Source organism: Capricornis sumatraensis, chromosome 11 (assembly GCF_032405125.1).
Source record: "Capricornis sumatraensis isolate serow.1 chromosome 11, serow.2, whole genome shotgun sequence".
In the NCBI taxonomy this organism is placed as follows: domain Eukaryota; kingdom Metazoa; phylum Chordata; class Mammalia; order Artiodactyla; family Bovidae; genus Capricornis; species Capricornis sumatraensis.
The window spans coordinates 81,566,149-81,583,055 of NC_091079.1; the positions used below are offsets into that span (position 1 = coordinate 81,566,149).

The following is a 16,907-nucleotide window of genomic DNA, read 5'->3' on the forward strand; positions in this document are numbered from 1 at the left end:
AGGCCAGAAGTCACATTATTCGGGAAAAGGCAGAAGGTAATTTTCTTTACAGCGTCTGCTGATGAAGTCAGGACACTCTGGTTTGGCAGCCCCGGCACTGTGAAGGGAGCTTCTGTGCGTGTGCACGGCGTGGGGCACAGGATGCCGCCTCAGCTGTCCTCGCCACGGTAATCACCTGGGGTCAACCTGACACTGCTTCCCCTGACCCTCTCGCGGCAGCTGACCCGCCGGGAATATGCTGCCAGCTTTTTTGAACAACTTTAGGATATTTTGAGAACGTTTTTTACACTGATACCACACTGGTCTTAAGTGTTTGCTGTAATATAAGGGGTAAAATAAGGTCAGTAGAAGTGAGCCACTCTGATCAGAATTTAGACATAGTGAAGGGATGTCCCTGGTAGTCCCATAGCTGAGACTTCACAGTCCCAATGCAGGGAGCCCGGGTTTAATCTCTGGTCAGGGAACTAGATCCCCCATAATGCAACTAAGACCCTGTGCAGCCAAATAAATAAAAATATTTTTTAAAAAAGAAATAGGGAAAAGGTTAGGAGGGTCCCCACTGGCAAGGGGGTATGGTGTGCAGGATAAGTTAGAAAACCCACCCAGGCACACACAGTCTAAACGAGGAGGTGTGTGTGCTTCGTCACTCAGTCGTGTCCAACTCTCTGTGGCCCATGGACTGTAAGCCCACCAGGCTCCCCTGTCCATGAGATTTCCCAGGGAAGAATTCTGGAGTGGGTTGCCATTTCCTACTGCAGGGAATCTTCCCGATCCAGGGAACTTATGTTGTAGCTTATGTGTCCTGCATTGGCAGGTGGGTTCTTTACCACTAGCACCACCTGGGAAGCCCAAACAAGGAGGGGGCTGGGCGGACACAGACCCTCTCTCAGAGCTGGTTGGATCCTTTGTTTGAATTTATTGCATTACTGTCACTTTGTGGATATATTTTCACCTTCCCTCTTTGCAGATTACACTTCCATTTTCACTGTCTCTGAGCAAGAAAAGGAAATAGTAACCGGAGTGTAAATAGCTAGACAGGAAGGCTTTTCTTGAGCACACAAACATGCACACAGCCTGCCACCCCTGGCAGCATCCTCCCTGAGGCTCTGCTCTGTCTCCCACCATGAGGTGCTGTGCTGAGAGGACAGGGGACAAAGCCCTGTGTCCTGCTTCCCCCTTTGAAACTCATCACCCCTGGAACCTTGGGGAAATGCTTACATCGTCACCCTCAATTTCTTTATTGTAAGTAAGTGATCTTGCCTCTTCCTTTCTCAGCAGTATTTCAGGGATCTGCTGAAACATTATGCTGAAAGCCCCATAAACAGGCAAGGGGCAGGCAGGCTGTGCTTTATTTAGTTTGTGGCATTGGGCCGCTGGTGTAGTGGCCTGCGTGCACCTGGAGTTCTGTAAACATTAGTGGCATTCTTTAAAGTGACACAAGCAATGCAATACCCTCTAGGATCGACAGAAAATAAGCTCCACAGAACAGAGCCGTGGTTTCTTAAGCACCTACCACATGCCAACATCATTCTCAGAGCTGTAAAGAGAGGCCCCAACAAAACTCCATAGATACGCCTCACACTCGCTTAGAAGAGAAAGGGTGGCTGAGTGTAGGAAGTATTACAATAATCTCCACCTGACACCAAGTAAGATGTCAACAAGTAGAGAAGGAGAGAATCATAATAGTGACTACTTGGAGATACTTCAGTGTTTACAAAGGGTTTAAGTTTTATTTTCTCGGGAGCTTCATTCCCTGGACCACTGTGAGGACTGGAGTGAAAATAAATGTGTCAAGTTGAGGGTTAGAATGACAAATTTTGTGGTTCTGATGAGGTTGGGGTACAACCTTAAGGCTGCTGAGGACCAAGCAATGGGCTTTCACCTCTAATCTGTCATCAATATGGAACATGGAAGATTTTTGAGAAATGACATAATCAGATGCAGAGTCTTAAGACTGGAGAACAGTTAATATTTCTGAATTCAGATGAGAGATAAGGTCTGCATTAAGAAATGGTGGCAGTAATTGGAAATAAGTTGCGAGACAAGGATTTTCCTATGGCCATTTTTTTCTGCCCTAATGATAAATGGTCTTATTAAAAAAAAAAAACCAATTTATTTCTTTTTCACCTCTGATCTTAGAAAAGATGGTTTTTAAAAAAAGTAATAAAGCAGCAAAGAATCATTTCTTCCTCCAGGTAAAAAAGAATTGATTCAATCAGTCATTGATATCCTGTTTTTTCAGTGGTATCCAGTTCTGAAAATTACATTCTTATCCAGCCAGACCCTGAGAACAGGTTACAAGTCCCTCTTGCACAAGCCAGACCATCCCACTGCAGGAAGGCTGATCTTCCCATTGCCATGGGGCTCCTCTGAAGAGGATTCTGCCCCAGTTGTACGTCCCAGCCTCAGGAAGGAAACCAGAGAAAAAATGTGTCCTACTCACCATCAGCTGCTTCTCCAATCGGACTTCTTTGCTTAATTTCTGGTTAGAATAATGACTGCTATGCAGAGAAAACATTCAGCCAGGGGTCTGGCAAGAGTCCTCTCTGGGTGCAGATCCCAAATGTCTTTCCTATCTGGCAAGTGATCCAAGGGGAAAGTCAGGCAGAAAGCTAGCAGTCATTCTCTTTCTTTCATTCTCTCGTGTCACATTCTTGCTTTTGTTCTAATTCTTCATGAAGCTAAAGCAAGGGGTATAATGTTCCGAGCTCTGGACGGCTCCTCTTTGTAAACAGCCCACCAAGCTGAATCCTTAGCTCTCTCAGATTAATAGTCAATGTTTTCTGAGCACCTACTAGATGCCAGACACAGTGCTGAGTTTTCCCTCACTCGTCAGACTTTCTTTTTCTCATTTCGTATTTTCACCAAACAGCCACATGAAGAGGTATCACTATGTCTATTTTGCTGTAGAGGAATGAGACCTTAGGGAGGTCAGATGACTTTTCCAAAGTCACATAACACTGGACTACAATAAGGACTTCAGTTCACTTCCTCTGCCACCAAGTCCAATTCTCTTTCCATACGTCTTGCTGGGGGATGCAAAAATTGCAAGAAGTGAAGAAAAGGTACTTCACAGTCTCTCCTTGTCATTCAGTTATTGGACTTCTTACTTGTACATAAGTCTGATGGACGAGCGTTAATATTTCAGCCACATTGGCCAGGATACAGACTGATTGATCAGTACCTTCCAACAGAAGCATTCAAATACCAAAAGTGACCTAGCCAGAGATGTGGGAGGGATGGAAGTGGGGAGGGTGGTTCCCACACTACTCCCCTGGGGCCACTAGCTGCATGAATTTGTCACTATGGTTAACTTCTCAAAGTCCCTCTTAGCCCCTTGGAGTAAAACCAAGATATAACATCCCTCTCATCAACTCCACAGAAGAATTGTAAAGATGCAGTATTAATGAAAATGCTCTGAGCTGCAACTGGAATCCCAGACTCCCTCGCTTCCTTTCCCTATCTTATGTAGGATGCTATTTTTGTAGGAATATTCATTTCAAGCCAGGAAACAGTAGATGTTAAACACATGTTTGCTGAATAAATAAAAAAGAATTAAGAACTATTCTTAGACTCTGTGGAGGCGCTTGCATCAATTAGCCGAATGCATTTGTGGCCCCTGGAGAATGTCTACAAATGGAGACTGGAGCTTCTTGTGTGCCTCTGGCTGCGGGTTATGTGAGGAGGCCTGGATCCCTGTAGCTGATCCGTTTGGCCTCCGGAGTCCTTGCTGGCTCAGTCTTCTGTTTTGTGGTCTTATCAAAACTCAAAGTAGTCATTCTTGTCTTTCAAATAAGAGACTGTTGGACTTCCCTGGCAGTCCAGCGCTTGAGGCTGCACACTGCCACTGCCGGAGGCACAGGTTCGATCTTGGTTGGGGAACGAAGATCCCGCCTGCCATGCCACAAGGCCAATAGCTAGACAGATAAATAAATAAATCAGAGAATACTTAGTACATCTAGCTAAGCAGAAATGTATCACTTAGGAATTCCATGGAAGTCAGCCAAGGTAGGGTCTTAGCCTGTACAGCCCTGGAGAATGCATGGGGGCCCTCAGAGCTTCCCCCTCTTTTCCTCCCTGCGTCTGGCACGAGGTGGCCCAGACAGGCAGCTCTGATGCTGTGGTCTGCTGGCCAGGTGTGCTGATGGCAAGAGGACCCGTGCACTTCATCGGAAGCCCTTGACTTCAGGCACTCGGACAGTGTCTTTTGTTGGATCAGCTTTGTAGTTTCTGCGTGTGGTTTAGTATGGCCCCTGTCCATTTACTCAAGGCCACTTACCTAAGGGCACTTTAAGCTTGCAATGTAAGTTCACCTCCAATTGCTGGCAATCTGAGAGGGGTGTCGGGGGAGTCAGCCATTAGCTGGACTTGAAGTAAGGAGGAAGGAGTGGGCAAGAAAAGTCAGGAGGTGAGTATTGACCAGGGGAGGATTTAGAGTGCTGTGTGCATAAAATAGTCTTTAGGCTAAAAGGGGGCATTTACATGGTGACAGTAGAGCACTCTTTAAAGACCAGGGTGAACGTGGCCTTGGCCTCCTAGGCACAAGAATAACTAATGTCAAACTTGCATGTGTGTGCCTGTAACACAGGCTGAGGGGGTGGGGTGAAATTCCAAGTCCAATTCCAAATCCGATTCAATTCTAATCCTAGCTGGTGTATAAACCCTTACAGAATACATGGTTGGCATGTAAAGGCTGGTTTGATGAAACCATAAGGGAGTGTCTAGAGATCGTAGTACTTGTCAATGACATCAAGAACCTGTTTGTAAAAAATACTGCCCGAGGAATCCAGGAACCATGACCAAGGTAAAATGCCGAGGGAGTCAAAGAAAAGTGGGGTCAACCGGAATGACCATCGGCGTGCTTGGTTAAGCAAATGTCGTGCAGTGAACTGTGAGCCTCATGTTACTAAGTATCCTATCAGCTGATCAATGCTTGGCCCTAGGTCAGTGTTCAATACCATCTGTTGAATCAACTAATCAAAATTCAACAATTTTAAAAGATGAGATACATCCACATGGAAGAATATCCACAATATGTTTTTAAGTAAAAACAATCCCATTTATGGTTAGCGTGTACAGAGTTCATATTGTTTAGTCTCTAAGTCGTGTCCAACTCTTTTGTGACTGTAGCCCACCAGACTCCTCAGTCCATAGGATTTTCCAGGCAAGAATACTGAAGTGGGTTACCATTTCCTTCTTCAGGGGATCTTCCTGACCCAGAGATTGAACCTGCATTTCCTGCATTGCCTGCAAATTCTTTACCACTGAGCCACCAGCGAAGCCCCACAGATTTCATATATATGCATTTAAATGTATAATTTATATATGTATATATTTATAAAACTGTTATATATACATAAAACTGTTGCTGCTGCTACTGCTGCTAAGTCGCTTCAGTCATGCCTGACTCTGTGCAACCCCAGAGACGGCAGCCCACCAGGCTCCCCTGTCCCTGGGATTCTCCAGGCAAGAACACTGGAGCGGGTTGCCATTTCCTTCTCCATAAAACTGTTAGTAGTGGTTATTTCTTATGGAATACTGTTGGATCAGAGTGAGGGTGTTCACATTCTCGTTCTGGTATCCCTTTATTGCTTACATTTTCTGCAATAGTAATGTAGTACTTTAGCAGTCAGCAGAACTAAAAATATTTCCATTTTGGGAGACGAGGGAAAGGGTTGTTGCTGGATAATGTTCTACTCAGAGTCTATCAGAAATATATGTTTTATTGGCAATAATGTGGGTTGTACTTTATTTTTTATGGAAAATAAAACTTGGAAAAAAAGCCCAAGGCCAGGCCCTGTCTAGTCTGAAATTCAGGCTCTGTAGAACCAGGGCCCAGATATTTCAGAGTCCGTGACCACTGCGCACCCTGGGAAGACTGGAGGGGTTTTGTGGGCTTTAGCTCAGAGCCTACGAAGGCTCTAGGCTCACAGTCTCTTTTGAACCAGTCAAGTTCTCATCTCACGCCTGTCACCTCTCTGCGGGGGGAGCGAGTGCAGGTGTGTGACCAGGTGTTACAGGTATGACCAGACAAGCAGGAGATGTGGGTTCAAACACCCCATTCTCTTCAGGAAGAAGGCCTCCCTGCAGGCAGTGACTTCATGACAGATTTCAGGCAGTTCCAGCAAAGCCATTTTGCGATCCAGATGAGGAAGCAAGGATGTCTTGCTTCCTCATAGGAGCCCATCTCACCAAAGACTGGCAGGCAGAGCATTCTCTGGTCAAGGCAACTAAGCTATCGAGAGTGTTGGTTTTTTTGTTTTTAAGTTGCTAAGTTGCATCCGACTCTCTGCAACCCCATGGACTATAGCCCAGTAGGCTCCTCTGTCCATAGGATTTTCCAGGCAAGAGTACTTCTCCTTCTGTAATATTTTAATTTTTTTTCTCTTTCTGCCCCACTGCATTTCATTTCCTAATTTGCTCACTATATATAAATATGTCAGTTTATATATATGGTCTCCTTTCAAACTCCCACTGAGAGGCAAATTCCACTGAAGAGAAATTTCTGAAGCATTGTGCTCTTCAGGTTTTTATTGAGTCATTTTTTTTCCTCCCAGTGAGAAGTAAGGACAACTGACCTTGAAATGAATTTGCTGGATTTTAGCCGCCTGTAAAATTCAGATGGCCAAAACAATGATGTCTCGGTCATGGTAAATGAATGCTTCCTCCCATTAACCTATAACTTTTATCATTTCCTTCCTTACATTTTAGGAGCCTTTTTTTAGTTATGTTTTCATAATTTAGACATTCCATTGGTTGGAAATTCAAAGCAACTCTTAGAGGACAAGGTTGCATGTTCCAAAGAGGCAAACATTTTAATTAACCTGGCCTCTTTCGGAAACCACTGTGAGCTCTATGTTCCTTGCTGCAGCTAAATGTGACTTTAGTTGCTAATTTCTTGTAAATTCTGTTTTAGAAGAACTCAGTGCAGTTTGCATTGCAACTTCCTCTGAGGTTAACCAGACTGTCCAGGTTAAGTTATGGACTTTTTCCCTGGAAAATCTAACTCTGGGGGTTGAGAATTAACTGACCGAGTTTTGGAACCTTATGAGGAATGGCAGAAATGAAATGCTGCAGCTCTTTCCACTCCCCAGATACAAAATATATAGACAGGAGCATGTGCATGTCGAAAGGTTGATCCTCCTCGCCATTTTCTTTCCCTGCAGCATCATTTCTAGGGGTTATTCCTTTTTTAGTTCTTTTTAGATGGAAAGTTAACTTCATAGTTTAGATTCCTGTGCGTGGTCTTTTGTTGGTGGTTTGGTGTCTTGTGTATTTTTCCTTTGTCATCTGTGGTCAGTATTAACCCCAGATTTATATTTTGGACACTGGATGACTGGATGTTTCCCAAAATAAGTTGGGAAATTTCACATTGCCCATCTCAGGTTAAACTACTGAATAACAGAATGCTGGTGTCTAATAGAATACATGTGTGTTTCATTTAATTAAATGCAGTTGAGATTCAACACAGATGAATATATATTATATATGCATCTTATAGTAGATAGGTACATAGAATGATCTTACAGGGTATATGAACTTGAAAGTGCTGAGGACCCAATTGCTACGTAAAAGTATTTTTCAAGGGACTTCCCTGGTGGTCCAGTGATTAAGACTCTGATCTTCCAGTGTAGGAGGGCACAGATTCAATCCCTGGTTGGTGAATGAGATCCCACGTGAGATGGGGAAGATGAAATGAAGATGGCCATGACATGAAGTCAAGAAAGTATAAAAAGTAAAAAATTATATATATATATATTACTTTATATACACCTATCTATGTATTCTTCAAGGCTCTGAAGCAAAAGTCTTTAAGAGGTAAAAGCTGGAGCATGCAGGAGGTCAGAGTATCTGGGCAAGGGGGACTGAAAGGAAGTCAGGGATGGCCAGGGTAGCTCAGAGCCTTTGAGCCACAGGAGGAAGTCTGGGTTGTTGTTCTCTGTGTGTTAGGAAGGCCACATAAAGCTTTAAGCAGAGGAGGGACCTGGTCTGTTTTATGTTTTTATAAACTCACTCTGGGGATCTGAGTGGACAGCCAGGCAGGGAGAAGGAGGATAAAAGTGAAGAGAGAATCCAGAGAAGAGGGTGTTATAGATGTTCAAGAAGGAGGTGATGGAGGTTCAGACTGAGGCATGACAGTAGAGATGTGCAAGTGAATGGATCTGGGACAAATTTTAGAGACAGAGGCAAGTTTGGACAGCTCCTGCTTATGGAACAAAAGTGAAGGAAATCGCGGGTGAGTCCTTGGGTTTGGGAGTGAACAACTGGGCACAAGATGACAACCTCTAGGGAGACAGGACAGGCTGGGGTGGAGGAGACAGCACAAGGTCCAGAGGAAACCAGGAGCCCAGCCCTCCTGTGCGGCTGCCTTTAGCACGTTCATGAGCCCCCTTGAGCTGGCGTGAAGGACGAGACAGTGGAGAATGTGGTCTCAGCCTCTGTGTCTGCCCGTCCTTCTTCTCCCTTGCTGGTGCCTTCTCCTCTTTCTGTTGGCAAAGATTCTAAATGGCAGGGTGACCAAGGGCTTGGTGCTTATCCTCTCTTCTTTCCTATCCTCATTCACTTCCAGTCTTTGGCTGTAAATACGATCTATATGCTGATGACTCCCAAATGTAAATAGCCTCCTGGACCACTTTCTCTAACTGTAGACACATCCAACTACCTGCTCAACATCTCCGGTCAGCATCTGAGAATTAACAAACGCACACAGCGAAGTCCCCTACCTCACCCCTAAGCCCTGCTTCTCCTGCATTTTTCTTATTTCAGTAGCTGTCAGCTTCCACCTTGCCAGCGGTGCCGAATCCCAGCAATTCTCACCTCCTCTGCTCCCCTGGCTTCACCCACCATCCTCTCTTGCCTGGGTCATTGCAGTGGTCTTCCCACTGCTGCCCTTATCCTTCTTTAGCTTTCTGTCCACACAACAGCAAGACCCTGTTAGAATATAAATCTCTCCTAGCACTTCTCTGCTAAGAATCCTGCAATGGCTGCATCTCACTCAGAGTGCAAGCCAGAGCTCACGGTTCCCTCCTGGTCGCACATCATCTAGTCCTCGTTGCTCTTCTGATCTCATATCCTTTGTTTCTTCCCACCCTTGTTCCAGCCCTGTCCTTGAGTGTGCTAAGCACTCTCCCGTGAAGACCTTCTCATCTGCTGTTTTCTCTGCCTGGAATAGTCTTCTCCCAGTCATCTCCATGGCTACATCCCTACCTCCCTGGTCTTTTTCACACATCACTTTCTTAATGGGGCTTTTTATTTAAAGTGTTAACACCCACCCACCCACTCCTGGCATTCCCCACCCACTCTGCTATTCTCCGTGGCACATCTCCTCATATTTCACTTATTGACTGTGTATCTCTTCCCAAGAGGCTGTAGTCTCCACGAGGACAGGAGTTTTGCCTGTCTGTTCCCGGCTGAATCCCCAGTGCCCCGAGCCATGCCTCCCTCCTGATAGACACTTTGCCCATATTTGTGGAATGGGTGTGTTATCTCTCTCCTCTTGGGCTTCCCTGATGGCCTGTGTGCTAAACTGCTTCAGTCGTGTCCGACTGTTTGCAACCCCATGGACTGTAGCCTGCCAGGCTTCTCTGTTCATGGGATTCTCCAGGCAAGAATACTGGAGTGTATTGCCATACACACTTGGGAAGATGCCAGGGGATCTTCCCAACCCAGGGATCCAACTCACATCTCTTATGTCTCCTCCACTGGCATGCAGGTTCTCTCAGACCATAAAGAATCTGCCTGCAATGCAGGAGACCCAGGTTCAATCCCTGGGTCAGGAAGATCTCCTGGAGAAGGGAATGGCTCCCTACTCCAGTATTCTTGCCTGGAGAATCCCAGGGACGGAGGAGTCTGGCAGACTATACAATCCATGGGGTCGCAAAGAGACAGATACGACTGAGCAACTAACACTTTCTTCCCTCTTAACTACTGCTTTCTGGCATTTTATAAAGCTTTTGTCTTAATTTCTTTATTTGCTTGTCTCTGAAGCTAGTCAGACACAATTTAAAAAAAAGACACTTGACAGTCGCATGCAAATTGAGCTTCCTGTCTGTCTCCCTCACTCACAAGCTGTGGGACTCAGGACAAGTCACTGTGCCTCTCTGAGTTTTCTTTCTTCCTTTTCTTCTTTCTCTCTCTTTCTCATAAAAGAGTGGAATCTGCCCTACCTATCCCTCAGAGTGGCTGTGAAGGCTCAGGAGAGTGATGTATGAGGTGCAGTCAGGGATGGGATACAGCGTATGTATAGCTGAGTTCCTTTGCTGTCCACTTGAAACAATCACAGCATTGTTAATCAGCTATACTACAATACAAAATGCAAAGTTTAATAATAATAAAATAAAAATGTTGTCCTCTTAACAGAGAAAAAAAACAAATTCTAGTTTCACACCACTTTACCTTTAATATTTAAATTCACTCATTAAAAAAAAAAAGGAGTAAGTTGTAGTTTTCACTGCCGGAGCATCTGTCCCTGACTCAACGCTGGAAGTTTACATATGTGACTGTCTCGTTTAATTCTCACATCGAATCAGTGAGATAAGAACTCAAACAACTGACCTCATTTCACACATGAGAAAACTGAAGTGTGCTAAGAATTGAAGCGAATTACCCAAGAGCTGGTCAACAATAGAGCCAGTCTTTGAACCCGAGCATTTTTATTCCATGCCCTGTTCTACTGGCACAAAATAAACATTTTAATGACCGAATGGAGCAATTAAAAGGATTTGACCTGAGGTGAAACCTCTCTGGATGATTTGTTTTCTTTAGACTGCTAATTAATGTAGCATTTCCCTTAAGGTCCCCTCCCCGATCCTTCAATTCCTACAAAATTCCTGTCTTCCAAAAGAAAAAGGTATTGTCAGGCATTTTCTATCCTTCCCTCTCTCCCTCAAAGGAAGAAACGATACCTTTTGTCCCCGGAGATTTTTGTTGTACGGCCTAACCATGTCCAGATGGTTCCCTCAAGTTCGGATATCATACTTAGTAAAGTGTTTGTAGTTATCTACTGAAACAAATTCTGGCCTAAATTGCAAACACCCGCTTCCCAGATAACTTATTCCATGCTCTTCTGCCTTGTTTGTGTTATGGCCTTTCTGTGCTAATGAATTTGTAAATGTGGTTTAATTACTGTTTACGGGAAAAATAGCTGCACACAGATCAGTCTCAGTGGGAGCCTTAGCCAAAATGTTGAAGCAATTTGTTTCTAGTGCAAAAACAGCTAATAAATGAGACACACTTTTTAAACATTGGGAAAGGAACTCAAGTTCGGTTTTTAAGAAACAGTGCTTTTTACATCCTGGGAAATAAATCATTCTTTAAGAGAGCAGATTTTAATATCAAAGTGGCATTTTTTTCCCAAGGCCTTGCACTCAGTGATTTGCACAGAACCAAAGGGTTCTCACAGTGATTTGATTGAATGCCACACCAAAGGGCTCTTCTCTAAAGCACTCCCCAAAAGGAAAACTCAGCATTACTTGTAAATTCCATAAAATGTTTCGGAGCTCTATAAATCCATGTATTATGTATTACCTTGTGTTTCTGAATTCTTGCCTCTGGCAAATTGCCAACTTAGCAACTAAATGCAGTTTTGAAATTCTAATACAAACCAGTCTCTCCTGCTTCACTTTTTTTCTTAAGGGGGGAGAAAAAAAGATGCAAGAGGGAAGTGAAAGTTATTGAAAGGTTCAGTTTATAAATTCTGTTTGTGTTGTGCTTGGAGCTGTGGTTTACTTTTGCTCTTACGTAAAATGACATTGGTCTGATTCTCCGTAGAGTGTCACCTCTGAAAGTGAGCTCCTTCAGGCAGCTGTTGGTCATGCTGATGGGAACAGAATTGTTGTTCCACCTTCCTGGGGCACCTGCCTCAGAGACAGAGCAGGGCTGATTCTGCTCTGTGCAGAACTCAGGGAGCAAAATCAATCACCTTGGCAAGTCACAAGGATTGCTTGTCATTTCCTGAACTGTGCATATAATGAGAGAAGTTTCCCTGCCTTCAAGGAGTTTATAGTGGTGGCAACAGATAGGCACACAGGCAATTCAGTTTTTACAGATCCCAAGGGTGAGGGGAGGGGGAGTTCAGTGAAGGTGGTCAACAAGTAAAAGCCTCAGGTAAGTTCTGGGCATGCATCATACAGCATGGTAACTACAGTTAACAATTTGTTGTTGTTCAGTCACTAAGTTGTGTCCAACTCTTTGCAACCCCATGGACTGCAGCATGGCAAGCCTCCTTGTCCTTCACTATCTCCTGGAGTTAGCTCAAACTCATGTACATAGAGTCGGTGATGCCATCCAACGATATCATCTTCTGTCGTCCCCTTCTCCTCCTGCCTTCAATCTTTCCCAGCATCAGGGTCTTTTCCAATGAGTCGGTTCTTCGCATCAGGGGGCCAAAGTATTGAAGCTTCAGCTTCAGCACCAGCATCATTAACAGTACTGTATTGTATATTTGGAAGATGCTAAGAGAGTAGATCTTAAAAGTTCTCAACAGAAGAAAAATTTCTGTAACCATGTGAGGGTATGGGTGTTAACCAGATTTACTATGGTGACCATTTCCCAGTATAAACATATATCGGGTCTTATGTCATATGCCTTAAACTTATGCAATGTTCTATGTCAGTTATGTCTCAATAAAACTAGTGGAGAAGTGAAGAAAAGAGATCCCAAGACCGAGTCTTAACTACCAAATAGCTTTAGTGTCTCAAATAACGTTCTGAAAGCCAGAGCCTCATCTTTGGAGCAAAAAGACTCCTTTTCCAAGAAGATTATTCCATATTTCCATGTTGTAATTATTTATCTGAGTCATCTCTTCATTCACCTAAGTTATATATGGTGGGCCCTAGGGAGACAGAGTAACCTCAACAAGACTCCATCTCAAGGGGCTCACCCTGCACTGGGAGAGGGGCAGACATAAACAAACACCACAAAGTGAAAATCCCAAAGAAATTGGGAATCGTTATTAAAATGAGGGTTAAAATCTTTTATATATTCTGTAAGTTTCCAATACAAAAAAAATGTAAAATACAAGTGTAGAGCCCCTTTGTTAGAAGGGACTTACCTTTACTATGCTTATATCATAAGACTTTGGATATGGGAACTAAGCTCACCTCCTCCAACAAGGCCTCCCTGATAGCACGCAGATCCCCCTTTGGCTCGGGGGTCCTGTCCATGTATTTCCACGGCACCACGTCCATTCCCCTGATACCGCCTTTTGAATGTTTATTGTGTTGTCCTCTCACTGCCACCACCCCCCCTTCCAGATATAAGCAGCTGGGTGTCCCTTAAGGAGAAGGGTCGCATCTTACTTTTTGCATCCACAGTGCCAGAAACATCCCTGATGTATGGCATGTGGTTAATATTGACTGGCTCTGTGAATGGGAAGATGGTAATTACAGGGTTTTTTCTAATAAAAGTTGCCTTTATTCCCCACTTTATATTAAGTTTTAAAATAAGTAACAAAGGGTATATTTTCTTGTTTTTTGAAATACAAACATATTAAAACATATATTAATAGCATTTTAGATAAGGGTACACATGAAAAATCTAGAAGGACACACACCAAATTGCTGGCAGTGTTCAAGTGTTAAGATTTGAAATGATGCTGACTTTCCTCTGTGTATTGCTGTGTTGTTAGCTATTTTACTATGGATGTGCTATTACCGTGACAAGAAAATATGAAGTTTTTTGTATCTTAAAAAGAAAAATTTGGCCAGTTTCATAAGCCACAACCATAGGACATAACCTTATGAAACATCATCTTTACTTTATAAACACAGTGTTGGCAGTGATTTGACTTTTTCGCTTTAAATAACTGACCAAGCTTGGTAGCGTTTAATGGAATTAGATGAGTTTCTACTTCCCTTACTTATGTCTGTCTTTATAATATTCAGAAAATACCCAAGCACTTTATTTGCAAATACTCTAAAGCATGTGACATTATCTCTTTTGCTCTCTCTCTTTGTTCCTTTCCTTTAATTCCCCCTACTAATACTTGGTTTGGGTATTAGAACCCTGGTCTTTCTAAAGCCAGGCTCAACCTCTTGCAAATAGATAAGGCAGCACTAAGTAATCATTTCTGTGTGTGTGTGTCTGTGTGTGTCTTTCTTTTTCATTATAAATCTCCTGTCTTTTATTTGGCTCTATGTCAAAGAAGTATCAGTTTTCACTGATATTTCTGCTCTGCATCTTCTGCCAGCCCCTCTTTCTACATTTTGTTGGGCTGACCACAAGGTTGGAAAGCCCTAGACTGTGTTATTGAAGTCACACTTTCTTTTCTTTTTCCCAAAAGAATAATCACAGATTATAAAATGTGCCTCTGAAGAACAGGTTTAGGAAACTCTCTATATTGTATTCTTTTCTGTCTGCAGCTGAATTCTTGCTGTCAAGATGGGAAAACAGAACAGCAAGCTGCGCCCAGAGGTCATGCAAGACTTGCTGGAAAGCACGGACTTCACGGAGCACGAGATCCAGGAATGGTACAAAGGCTTCTTGAGAGACTGCCCCAGCGGACACTTGTCAATGGAGGAGTTTAAGAAAATTTACGGGAACTTTTTCCCTTACGGGGATGCTTCCAAGTTTGCAGAGCACGTCTTCCGCACCTTCGATGCCAATGGAGATGGGACGATAGACTTTAGAGAATTCATCATAGCCCTGAGCGTAACGTCAAGGGGGAAGCTGGAGCAGAAGCTGAAATGGGCCTTCAGCATGTATGACCTAGACGGAAATGGCTACATCAGCAAGGCAGAGATGCTCGAGATTGTGCAGGTACGTAGCCCCTGCCCTTTTTACAAAGGGGAGAGTGCGAGTCACAGGAAGCACTCGAAAGCCCACAGTATAGCTTAGTGGAGAGATTACAAGCTGGTGGCCTGCCTGGGCATTAATTTCAGCTAGTCAGAGTCTTTGAAAATGTGGAACCCATATATGAAACCCGGAGATTACACATAGCAATGCAGACTGGTTAGCATCTCCTGGGAACTCAGGAGCTCTGCCAACACTAGACCCACATTCTGGAATAGGTCACCAGGGGCTTTGCGGTGACTCTCCCCTACTGAGGGACACATACTCCTCAGGTGGTCGTGATCACTGGGGGCACTCCATCCACTCATTGCAATGACCTGCTTGGACCCAGAGCCTCGAGTAATGTTTATGACCAAACTCTGACCTGACTTCAAATCCTGCCTCTTTCAGTCACTATGTCTGTGACTTTAACCAAGTTAGTTCACCTAAGTAAGCCCTCAGTGTCCTTATCTGTAAAATGGAACCACAAAAGTACCCACTGCTGTGGGATTATTTTTAGATCGATTCTCCTTGTTCAGTGCTTAGCACAGGGCCAGTTATATACATATATATAACTAATTATCAGCAGCAGCATTAATTTCCAACTTTATTAGACTTTTTTTTTCTTGGTCAAAAGGCACAGTTTGGGGGATCTTAATTCCCTGACCAGGGATCAAACCCAAGCCCCTGCAGTGAAACTGCCAAGTCCTAACCTCTGGACTATCAGGGAATTCCCTAGACTCTTGAATAAAAGTAGAGATCTCTAGTCTAGTTTCTGTCTCATCAGAGATATGAACAGTGCAGAATCAAGGCCTCCATCACTTTAATGGGAAGTTCTCCATTTTATTTCCCCAAACCACTCACGCAGAGTGAATTTCCTAAAAGAACAAGAAAAGGGGCCCTAGTGTTGGCCACATTTTCCTGTGGGGTCCCAGCAAGCTTTGCAGAGGAGGAGCTGAAGGAGCCACAGGCATGGCAGCGACAGCTTCGTCAGCAGAGGGTGGGGCCCGGAGACCAAGCTCCGGAGACTGAAACACAGCGTAGGGGCGGTCAGAAGAGCCTCGGCTGCAGGAAAAACACCTACGCGGGCGAGCAGCCCGGGGAGGAGGCTGCATTTTGGCAGGTGTGTGGGACACACGAAGGAAGTATCTGGCAGGAAGTAGCAGGCACAAGAAAGTGGTCATCTGGCTTCCTGGAGGGCTCATCTCAGAGGCTTCATCCCAGGACAGGCTGGGTTCAGAGATAGAGCTGCAGCCCCCGGGAGACCTAGTGGGTGCTGGAACGGTGGCAGAGGGTGTAATACGAAGAGACAGGGGACAGAAAGAGCTCAGCTACATTACAGTAAGGAGGGGATGAGGGTGGAGGTGTGTGACACCTGCTTTTAAGGATCCATGGGAAACAGGGTTACAGGAACTGAGGACGGAGCCTGGGGGAGAGCAACAAGGCTCACCTGCTGTTGAGCCTGTGGCTGAGGCCCGGGGTCTGCTCCTGAGAGTGGGACTGAGACCCCCGGGGCAGTCAGGAAACCAGACGAGCTCTCCCAGATCCTCCAGCCCCCTCTCCTTTCTGCCTGGGCCACCAGTGGCTTTCCCTCGCCTCCAAACAGTAACTGTCTGAATAAGTTGTGTTGAATGGATACCCCAGAGACAAGAATCTTAAAACAAAGAATAAAGGATTTCTCTCTTTCCCCAAGGATAAATATATGAAAAATATAATGTCTACTATAAAAATATAGGGCTTCCCTGGTGGCTCAGACAGTAAAAATTCTGCCTGCAATGCAGGAGACCTGGGTTTGATCCCTGCCTCGGGAAGATCCCCTGGAGAAGGGAATGGCTACCCACTCCAGTATTCTTGCCTGGAGAATTCCATGCACAGAGAAGCTTGCTGGCTATATACAGTCCTTGGAGTCACAAAGAGTCGGACATGACTGAGCGACCAACACACACACTCACATAAAAATATAGGGAGTATAGAAGAAAAGAAAAGAAAAAGAAAAATTCTCCATAATCCCATTTCACCTACAAAGGGAATCATTGCTAATAATTTTCTAATATGTCTTCCTGGTTCTATTTCCATGTATTTAAAAATATCTAATTGATTTCATAATGCATGTGAAATTCTGTACCTTGCCATTTTTC

At 44.3% G+C, this 16,907-nt stretch overlaps 1 protein-coding gene across 3 annotated transcripts in view; it reads left to right on the plus strand.

Moving 5' to 3' along the window:
• Positions 1–16,907, plus strand: part of NCALD (neurocalcin delta) — a 348,265-nt gene that overhangs the window by 311,667 nt on the left and 19,691 nt on the right. For all 3 annotated transcript variants that reach the window (XM_068983366.1, XM_068983367.1, XM_068983368.1), the window contains one exon: positions 14,361–14,757. In XM_068983366.1, the coding sequence (XP_068839467.1) occupies positions 14,380–14,757 (378 nt within the window). In that variant the 5' untranslated portion in view covers positions 14,361–14,379. The remainder of the gene's footprint in view (positions 1–14,360; positions 14,758–16,907) is intronic.